Source organism: Carassius auratus, chromosome 1 (assembly GCF_003368295.1).
Source record: "Carassius auratus strain Wakin chromosome 1, ASM336829v1, whole genome shotgun sequence".
NCBI classification, from domain to species: Eukaryota; Metazoa; Chordata; class Actinopteri; order Cypriniformes; family Cyprinidae; genus Carassius; species Carassius auratus.
In genome coordinates, this window is record NC_039243.1 from 15,198,239 (window position 1) to 15,209,460 (window position 11,222).

The window sequence follows — 11,222 nt, forward strand, 5'->3', positions numbered from 1 at the left end:
TCTAAGAACATACCCTGTTAGCTAGTATTTAATAATGCAACAGAAAGAAACACAAAACCCAGTGGACTGGAGGTCTGGAAGAATTAAGGTGATGTGTAGAGGACAGGATTACACTGGTGAAGAGGAGGATCTCTGACATTGGTGAGGTCAGTTATAATGGAAACGAGAGGAAATCTCGGACCATTCTTAAACAATTAGTAACATTTAGAAATTATTAGATAAATGTTTCAGAGAAACATTTCAGGAAAAGAAAAGTTACATGAACAATGTATAATCATTTTTTTTTTTGTGCTGTTTTGAGAACATTATTGAAGACTAGATAACTTTGAATGAATGTTCTATTAATGTTACTCAAAGAACATTTGATTGTAACTAGAGAACCTTGACATAATGTTCTGAGAACATTATATAACAATGTTATATAACGCGTTATATAACAATTATTTCACACACCATTTGGTTAAATGTATATAAATAATTAAATACATAAATATGTACTGTAAATAAGTCATGATATCCTCTGCCATTTGGTAAAATTTACAAATAAAAAAACAAATAAACAAGTTCTGATAAGACTGTTTTTCCTCTATGTTCTTATTCAAAAAGTTCAGTTTTTTGAAAAAGGTTTTTATTTATTGTTTTGTAATACGAATACTACTATATACTATTGTATATATATATATATATATATATATATATATATATATATATATATATATATATATATATATATATATATGTATCTTAATGTAAATATGTGTGCTCTGCCTTGCTACACATATATAGATCGGCCACATTCCACTGGTAAAGGTGGTGGTCTTGCACTCATTTATTGATTGGATGTTGCTTTAACTGAAGTCACTTTGCCTTGTTTTTCATCTTTTGAATGCTTGGCATTTAAACTGAATGGTCTATTACAAGTTTTGGCTTTAAATATTTATCATCCTCCCAAACCTAACTCTTGCCAGTGCAATCTATCCAGTTGTTCTTGTAACTGCTGATTTAGCAGATGCCAGAGGTCACCTAATAATAGAGGTACAAAAGAACAAAAACTTAATTTACAATGGTTTACAGTAATAATCACTAAAGTGAATATTCACACAACAAAGACATATACTACTTACTGTTTGAAGATTGACCTGCTTCTGAAGAGGTTGGCAGCTGAGCTGGGGGTGAGATGGTGGAAGCAGAATGGAGACCAGAACTTCTGATCACAGTAGCGCATTCCGATTTTACTCTTAATATAGCTTCTTGCAGTTTTCCTTGACACAAGAAGCCTAGTTTTTTTAATCTGAGATCCAATAACGTGGGTATGGACATCACACTTATTGATTCCAATGTGTGTTCCCTGACCCTCCGTCCAAGGCTGTCACCCAGCTGCCTTGTTAAGTTGGACTTAAGGCCTTCTAGCTTACTCATTACAGCATGATTAAGTATTTTCCTCAAAGGTATCACTTTAGAGGCAGACACCCTTTTCTCTCCTGAATGCTCTACTGTAGCCTGGCGGAAAGGGCCAAGAACATCTAAAGCATCCTGGACTGCCTCATACTCTAGGACTGTTGGAGGGATGATGTCAGTCTTTAGAGAGGCCAGGGCTGCCCCCACTGGCTCTCTCAGCTGATACAGACGTTCCAGCATGTTGTAAGTGCTGTTCCAGCGAGTGTCCACTTCAATTATCATTTTCAGAACTGGTCTCCCCATCTGCTCTTGTACTTGGGCCAGTCTCTCTTTTGCTGTAGTGCTGGTTCGAAAATAGGTCACACGTTTCCTACATTTGGATCTAATGTCATTGAAGCTACTGATGTCATCAAAAGATTTCCTCACAATAAGGTTTAGAGCATGTGCAATGCAAATTGCATGTCTAACATTCAATGATCGTACACATGCTATCATATTGTATATGATATGTAAAAATTGATAGCCTGAATGCACTGTAAGTCGCTTTGGATAAAAGTGTCTGCTAAATGCATAAATTTAATTTAATTTAATTTTAATTTATATTGGGTGCAGCATCAGTTACCAGGCACTTCACTTTATCCTTCATTCCCCGCTCCTCCATGATCTTGATATGTCCAGTAGCCAAGTTCTCAGCAGTATGGCTCTTAGGGAAATGCTCTACACCTAATAAAATAGTGCAGAGCTTGTCATTGTCATCTATAAAATGGCAAATTACTCCAAGGAAGGCATTCATGTTGAACGATGTCCACATGTCAGAGGTAAGGCTTATAGCCGCAGCTTCCTGCAACTGCTCTTTGGCCTTCTCCTTCGCTTCCTTATATTTATGCTCAACCATGGCCTTCAAACATTGTGGATAAAAATAAATGTAGCTAATCTTAATTTTGACTTCTTAAATAATGATGGATCACTTTATTAATCACATACCTTTCCACTTGGGATAACAACACATGCAGCAGCTCCCTAAATCCATCATCTTCCACAATAGAAAAGGGTTGGGAGTAGTGATGGGAAGTTCGGATCATTTTACCGACTCGGACTTTTGAGTCTCGTTCAGCAAAATGAACGAATCTTTTTTCGAGTCATTTCGTTCATTTTAGCAAAATGTTATTAAAATATTAAGTGCTACCTCCCCAACACATCTAGTACTTACGCAAACGTTGATCACACTACAAACAATACAAAAATAAAATGCTATGAGATAAAGAAAAAAATACTCATTCTTTACCTGGGTCTTCAGTCTGTGATTAGCTCATCTCACCTCTTATCTGACAAGAAGTCTTCGGGTTTAAGTAATTCCTTAATCACGTGACAGCCCCATACGCAAAACTAACGCGGTCTTGAGCCGGAAAGAGAATTGATTAGTTCATCTCATGAGTCTTTCGGGTCGAGTTTGACTCGTTCCTTAATCACGTGACAGCCCCATACGCAAAACTAACGCGGTCTTTAGCCGGAAAGAGAATTGATTAGTTCATCTCATGAGTCTTTCGGGTCGAGTTTGACTCGTTCCTTAATCACGTGACAGCCCCATACGCGAAACCAATGCGGTCTCGAGCCAGAAAGAGAATTGATTAGTTCATCTCATGAGTCTTTCGGGTCTCGGGTCGAGTTTGACTCGTTCCTTAATCACGTGACAGCCCCATACGCAAAACTAACGCAGTCTTGAGCCGGAAAGAGAATTGATTAGTTCATCTCATGAGTCTTTCGGGTCGAGTTTGACTCGTTCCTTAATCACGTGACAGCCCCATGCGCTATTTCTGACATTTCTGTCACCGTGTTTTTGTTACTGTTTGTTGAGGATCTGTGGTTTGTTATTATTTTATAAATAAATAAAACCCTGTTATAAATACAATTTTGATTAATTTGTCTTCTTGACTGTCTATCGGTAAATAAACACTAGGCTATATAATAATATAATAATCCAAGCTTACAATAAAAAGTATTTATAGACTAGTTTGTTCATTTTTACTCCAATTTTGAGTTTGCTGGTATAATAATTGCTTTTCCTAGGCAGACTTGACATATTGGTGTAATATATGTATAAGAAGATTGCTCAAAAAAGGACATAATGACATACATTAAAAGCAAATAACATTTTGAATTTGAATTATTAATGTTAAAGACAAATGTTAAAGACATTAAGGTTATGATAACTTCAGCTTTAACAGTTTTAACCCAGCTCAGAGTGAGGAGTTTCAGATCCTGGTTCACTGCCAGTGCAGGGGCCATGTTTTGGGAAGACTTTGACGAGAGGGTAGCAAGCTTGAGGTCTTCTGCTACCTCTTCTAAGACCTCAGATGCTATGATGGCCAACCTTGCAGAGCCACTCTTACCCCGCACATCAGACCCTCTGGCCTGGTGGAGGAGATGTTCACCAGTATACACAAGCCTTTCTGAAGTCACAAAGACAAGACTTTGCATTGTGGCCACATCCGTGCCATCTGATTTTTTTTTTTCTAAAACTGGGCAGATTATCTCAGATAGAAGAACTCACAGACTCAGCCCATCCAAGGTCAGGGAGCTTGTTTTTTTTTAAATAATGTAAACATGCCTTAAAGCAAGTCCTAAAAATATAGCCACAGTGTGTTATTTATTTTAAAGCTTATTTATTTTTATTTATTTAGAAAAAGACTAGCTTGTTGTGCAATATTTTTGTTGTTGTGATTTTAAAAGGTAATTTGTTATTGTTATAAGGCTCCATAGCTTTAGTATCTCTTAATTTTCATTTATTTTTTATTCAAATGGTTTAAAATTATTTTGGGAATAGCTTGTTGTGCAATATTTAGTTTTTCTTTTTTATATATTGTACTTTTAAAGTTCATTTGTTAAGGTTATTAGACCCTGTGGCTTTATTATCTTTTAATTTTAATTTCATTTTTAATTATTTACATTTTTATTATTTTAATTTATTTTGGAATAGTTGTCCTCTTTGTTACAAAGCTTTTCTGTAATAAACAATAAACAACTATTCAAAAGTATGTACAGTGTTTTTAATGTTTATAAAGTGTCATATGTTACAAAAGTATGGTTTACACAGACAATCTGATTTAATAACTGCACAACTAAACAAAAACAAACAAACAGACAGAAAAAAAGATCAACATTTTAAGCATAACCAACTCTTTATTTCCACATTCAGTGTTATGGAAAAGTACCACCATGACAGAAATTAAAAACAACAATTTGAAACCAGAAATGCATTACGTTACTGTAAGAGTAAATAATACTAATAATAAATAAGTACTACGCACCCATTTTGTAAGGAAAGTTGTAAATGAACTAATTACTCTAGCCAATGTTGTCACACAGTACAAAAGAACGAAAAACCCGAAGAACCGAAAGATGAACTATTCAATTATCTGCATTCTTTTACTGTCAGTGTCTATGGTTTTAGCGTATGGGTCTGTCACGTGATTAAGGAACGACTCGACCCGAAGACTCATGAGATGAACTAATCAATTCTCTTTCCGGCTCATATTGCATTGGGTTTAACGTATTGGGCTGTCACGTGATTGAGGAACGAGTCAAAAACCCGATAGACTCGAACTATGAACTAATCAATTCTCTTTCCGGCTCATGCTGCATTGGGTTTAATGTATTGGGCTGTCACGTGATTGAGGAACGAGTCAAAAACCCGATAGACTCGAACTATGAACTAATCAATTCTCTTTCCGGCTCATGCTGCATTGGGTTTAACGTATTGGGCTGTCACGTGATTGAGGAACGAGTCAAAAACCCGATAGACTCGAACTATGAACTAATCAATTCTCTTTCCGGCTCAAGACTGCATTGACTGACAGGTGAATTACTACTACTAGAACAGAACCCATAGAATAATGCGCATGCGCGACTGAACGAATCACTCCCCGAGACGACTCGTTCTTCCCGAGTCACATTAAAGATTCGTTCAAAATGAACGAATCGTTCAAGAACGACACATCACTAGTTGGGAGTCCTTGATGACCATGTTCACCAGGGCCTCATTCACCATTTCTTTTTTGGAATCTATAATAAAATAAAATGCAAGTTTATTGTAGGAACCAATATATCATTTAGATAATGTTTATTATTATTATTATTATTAATTACTTTGACTACTGTGTGGATTGTTAGTAATCTGTGCATGCTCTGGATAATGCCTGAGCATGGAGGAGGTGTTATTGCTGTATGTCAGCTCCTTTAGGCACAGCAAGCATTTCACCTAGAAACATAAACGAATAGATATGAAATATAATACAGCATTATAGTGAGTATTATTATTTGATCAAGACAGTAAAACAATAATAATATACATACCTTATTGTGACCAACCATTTAAAAAAACTCCCAGACAGGGGAGGATTTCCTCTTTCTTGCTGGCTCCATTGCAAGGAAAAAGGAAGAGGTCACAAAAAGCAAATAACTCCAAAAGGGCAATCCAAATCAAAAAGCAGTCCAGTCCAAATCCAAAAAACCAAAGCAATCCAAAAAATATTATTAATTACTATAACAATACTATAATATAACTAACAATACACTACAACTAATATAACCTGCTATAATCTAATAATATACTGCCCTAACACATATATGACACAATAATGACGACGACACAACTATCTAACTCTAACTCTCTGACTCTACTACAACAACTGATTCAACTACTCCTGACAAAACCCACAAGGTGGCGTGAGTTTTGAACTCCCTTTATCCGCAAACGACACTCAGACCGAACCGATGACGTGGCCATACAAACCGAGGCCTCATTTGTCATCTGTCACGTGATTTCCATGTTAACAACACAAGCCTCGAATCGCGGCTTCATCTGGCATGCCCCTTTTTTCTCGACACAAGCTCCCATGCCTCGGTTCAAATGTCACAACACTAGGATTACCCAATAAAACTCACACTGCTCTTGGATCTCCCATCTCCTGTGTTCCAGTCGTTACAGAAGGACTCCATAATGTGTAGATCTAGTGGTGTGGGACTTCATGTCCGTTCCCCAGCCAGTGTGGAGGAGCGGAGGGCGAGATTCCTCAAATTAACCACCCTCCGTCAACGCCGGTCTGGATAACCCTGTGCCAGAAAGGGAAATGGATCAGCTGGACGCCTTTGATTTTTGGGGGTTCATTCTGTACCTAGTTCAGCAGAGACGTGGAGAGACTCTGGTAGATCAGTGGGGTTTTAACTTTATTTAGGAAGATCAATGGTGACCTGACCCTGCTCATGAAGATCATTGGTGACCTGACTCTGCTCATGAAGATCATTGGTGACCTGACTCTGCTCATGAAGATCATTGGTGACCTGACTCTGCTCATGAAGATCATTGGTGACCCCCCCATAGTCGGGTCAGGTTCCCGTTGACCCCCCAGAGTCGGGTCAAGTCACTATTGACACTCATGAGTTAAGCACTACCACAGTTAGAACTCAGGAGTCAAGTCACCAGTGTTCTTCATGGGCAAAGTCAAGTCACCATTGATCTTCATGGGCAAATGCAAGTAACCATTGATCTTCATGGGCAAATGCAAGTCACCAATGATCTTCATGAGCAGAGTCAGGTCACCATCGATCTTCCTGAATCCAGTCAAAACACCACGGATCTACCAGAGCCTCTCTACGTCTCTGCTGGACTACCAGAGCCTCTCCACATCTCTGCTGAGCTACCAGAGCCTCTCAACGTCTCTGCTGAACAACCAGAGCCTCTCAACGTCTCTGCTGAACTACCAGAGCCTCTCCACGTCTCTGCTGAACTACCAGAGCCCCCCCCCGTCTCTGCTGAATTACCAGCTGTAGCTGTTGTATATTGAAATAAAAGTGGATTGAAATCTCGCTCTTTCTAAACTGTGTTTGTTTTTCCAACCAGCATAGAATAACAGCAATGCTTCTTCTACTGAGATCTGAAATAGCAACATCTGAGGAATAACTTTATCATCAGGGTAAACTGAATCAGATCTAAAATTCAAAACAGAATTAAGCTGTTCATATACTGAAACAGTCATATTTACAGTGACTCACTTTTAAACTGAAATTTGATATATATAAACCTCATCACTTCATTTCCTTTGTTGTTTTCTCAGTTCCGGACAATTGCACTTGCTGACGGACTTCAGTTACCAGCAGAAAACTTAACCAGTGTTTATCTGAAAGAATGGAGAATAAATAAATATGCATTACGCTGTCTTCTGTGAATCATTTATTGGGTTTTTAATTGTCTGAATGCAGTATGCTGTGTCAGAATGGGCTGTTTGGAGCTACATAACTTCATCATTTATTTAGATGGATAACTAAAATTGATACTTGAAAAGTTACTTGAAATAAAATAAACATACACTATTTTATATATATATATATATATATATATATATATATATATATATATATATATATATATATATATATATATTATTCATTTGAATACATTTTAACTTGTACTAAAATAACTAAAATTAAAATACTAATTTATTAAAAAAAAAAAAAAAAAAAAAAAAAAAAGGAAAATTAAAAAATTTGGAGCACTCTTCCACCCTCCCACACATTCCCATAAACGATGGCAAACCAAGAACAGACCATCTGCCAGCATCCCTTTATATGATCCATGGTCTCAACAAACACCTGCACATTACTGAAGCACCAACATTGGCCCCATAATCACATATTGACTAGGTAGTATTTCTTATTAAAAAGAAAGAAAGAAAGAAAAAGAAATAAGAGAAAGAAGGAATACAATTAAAACATAAATAACATTACAACATAATCAGTAAGTGATACTTTATGCTCAGTGAAAGCTTCTAGTAACTATGAATTAAGAAGTGAACATTAAATTGAACAGTAAAAGATACAGTCACCTAACCATTTCAAGCTAGGGATGGCTGACGCGAAACTAACGTTTCGACACAGTGTCGAGATCCCGAAGCGTAGATGTTTCGAAACACTGCTCCGAACTGTGATTCAAAACACCCATGTCACGTGACTATGGCTAAACGAAGCTTCTGCGCGTTTCATAAGTGTCTCGACCGACAGGTGGCACGCTTGCCGAGTCTGCGTTTGATTGACAGGGGCGGGAACAAACCACACAATCGCACATCTGTCTCAACTGCCACAAAGTTTAAAAGAAGAGTTAATGCACCTTCACCTCGTGGGTTTTTGTGAGAGGAGAAAGATTTTGAGATAGCGTTTACGATTTATTGACATTTATAGTGCGATTTAGTTAGTTATATTTAGGTTACATTTAAGTTAAATATATTTACTGATAAACTAAAGACAGTGACAGATAGTTAGGATAGATATAGTGACACATTTATATAGGCTAAGTTAGATATTGACAGATAGCACAGTAGTTAGAGATATAGAATTTAGATAGATTCATATATATATATATAGATAGATAGATTCATAGATATATACATTTATATATAGATTCATATATTAATATATATATATAGAGAGAGAGAGAGAGATTCATATATATATATATATATATATACTTTCATAAATATATAGATTCATAGATAGATAGATATATATAGACATTAATAGAATAGATAGAAATGGAGGCTCCACAGAAGAGATGCCGTAAATCTGTGGTGTGGGAGCATTTCCATTTGGAAACCCCAAATAAAGTGAGATGTATGTATTGTGATAGGCAGCTAGCCTACTTCAACAATACATCATCCATGATGCGCCATTTGAGGAGCACTCATCCTGCCATTTTGCAGTGTGCAGAGGATGGTAACATTCCCCCTGTACCTAGGCCTGCTACTGACACTGCTGGGCCATCTAAACAAGGTATACATTGTTTGATATAATATGTACTTCATGTAACACTGTTTAGAAAGTCCATAGTTTTAAATAGACTTAGGCTTGTGTCCACCAGCCTTACAACGTAACGTCAATCTTTTCCAAAACTCCCAATCATGTTGAAAACAGCTTCACTCTGAATATGTAAATGTAACATCTCACAAACTTAGTCACTGCATTACATATATATTTTTATAGGCTTGAAGACAACATTTTGGTTTTCCTAATTGTTGTAATTTTATATTGTATTTGATCTGTCTTTGCACACTGAGCATAAACTTTTCCAAACTTGAAAAAGCTTTTATTTTTTTTGAAATTTAGTTTTGTGAAAGTACTTTTAATCTTTTATCTTTATTTTCTTTTAAAAGGCAGACAGAGGGAATTGGATGAGGCTCTTGTAGACATGGTGGTAAAGGATTTGCAGCCCTTCACTATCGTGGAGGATGAGGGTTTCATGGCTTTTGTGAACAAACTTGATCCAAGCTATGTCCTCCCATCCCGGAAGGCACTTAAAACGATGGTAACCGAAAGGTACAACATTTCTAAGGAGAAGACAATGGAGGACCTAAAAAAGGCAGATTTTGTTAGCCTTACAGCTGACATGTGGTCCTCCATTAATATGGACGGATACCTTGGTGTTACTTGCCACTACATAACACCAGAGGCAAAGCTGGCAACTGTTGTACTGGGTGTAAGGAGGTTTTACCAAACACACACAGCCCAGCATCTCATGGAGGCTAAAGCTTTGCTAATGGCCGAGTGGGGAATAACCACCAAAGTTCAGTGTATGGTGACTGATAATGCATCCAACATGATCTTAAGTGCCCAGCTACTGAACCTTCGGCATGTCCCATGTTTTGCCCACAATTTAAATTTAATTGTAAAAAAGGCCCTAGATCAAACCCCACTCATCAATGAAATACGACAGAAAGCCAGAAAGATAGTGGGGTTATTTAGATCCAGCTGCAAAGCAAAGGACAAGCTTGTGGAGATGCAGGGCTTGATGGGCAGACCAGCTCTGAAACTGATGCAGGAGGTGGACACAAGATGGAACAGCACTTACGACATGTTGCAGCGCTTGTATGAGCAACGAGAGCCAGTGGGTGCAGCGCTATCAAATTTAAACAGTGATACTGCTCCGCTGACAAGTTTTGAGTATAACATTATACAAGAATCATTGTCACTACTGCAGCCTTTCAAACTCGCAACGACAGAGTTGTCAGAGGAACAGAGAGGTCTGCTTCAAAGCTCATACCACTTTACAGGATGTTGCAGCACAAGCTATCGCAGAAAAAAGGCCAATCAGCACAGGAATCAACTGCACAATTAGGTAGGCCACAATGACCATACTACTGTATGTAATGTATTGGCCACAACTATCATATTATTTTTTATCAATATAACCAATATGGTTTGCTTGTGTTTTGAACAGGCACACACCTGCAAGAAGGTCTGCACTCAAGATGTGGTGGGTACGAGTCATTCAGAGCCTTGGCTCTGGCTACACTGCTGGACCCAAGGTTCAAAAATGTGGGTTTTGGAAATCCTGCCAAAGCCCAGGAGGCTGAAAAGCAGATCACACTGGAGTGTGCTTCGCTGATGCGTTCAAACACAGCAACTCCTGGTAAGCAGTTTCACTCTTCATCTGACATTATGGAGTTATGTCATCTGAATAATTATGTGACTTATACTTCATATATGCTGTCAGTTTAGACTTAGTAACTAATTGTTGTTTTTACTTTCATTCAGAGCCACAGTCAACATCAGGCCCATCATCATCATCATCAACAACAACATCAACAACAGAAACCCAGGACAGTTTATGGGAACTTTTTGATAGTCGTATCCATGAAACCCAGGCGATACACAGTGCCACAGCAGATGCCACAGTAGAAGTTAAAAAGTACCTAAAAGATGCATTTTTGCCAAGAACCCATGATCCACTAAGTTACTGGAAAGAGAGAGCTGTGATTTTTCCTCATTTGTATGTC

The 11,222-nt window shown here is 37.6% G+C and overlaps 1 protein-coding gene across 1 annotated transcript; it reads left to right on the forward strand.

Moving 5' to 3' along the window:
- Nucleotides 1-8,933: 8,933 nt before the first annotated feature.
- Nucleotides 8,934-10,944, forward strand: LOC113109160 (zinc finger BED domain-containing protein 4-like). The gene is made up of 4 exons (XM_026272755.1): nucleotides 8,934-9,219; nucleotides 9,600-10,466; nucleotides 10,664-10,855; nucleotides 10,940-10,944. Exons 1-4 carry the CDS (start codon nucleotides 8,982-8,984, stop codon nucleotides 10,942-10,944), a joined length of 1,302 nt encoding a protein of 433 aa, XP_026128540.1. The 5' UTR covers nucleotides 8,934-8,981.
- Nucleotides 10,945-11,222: the final 278 nt, after the last annotated feature.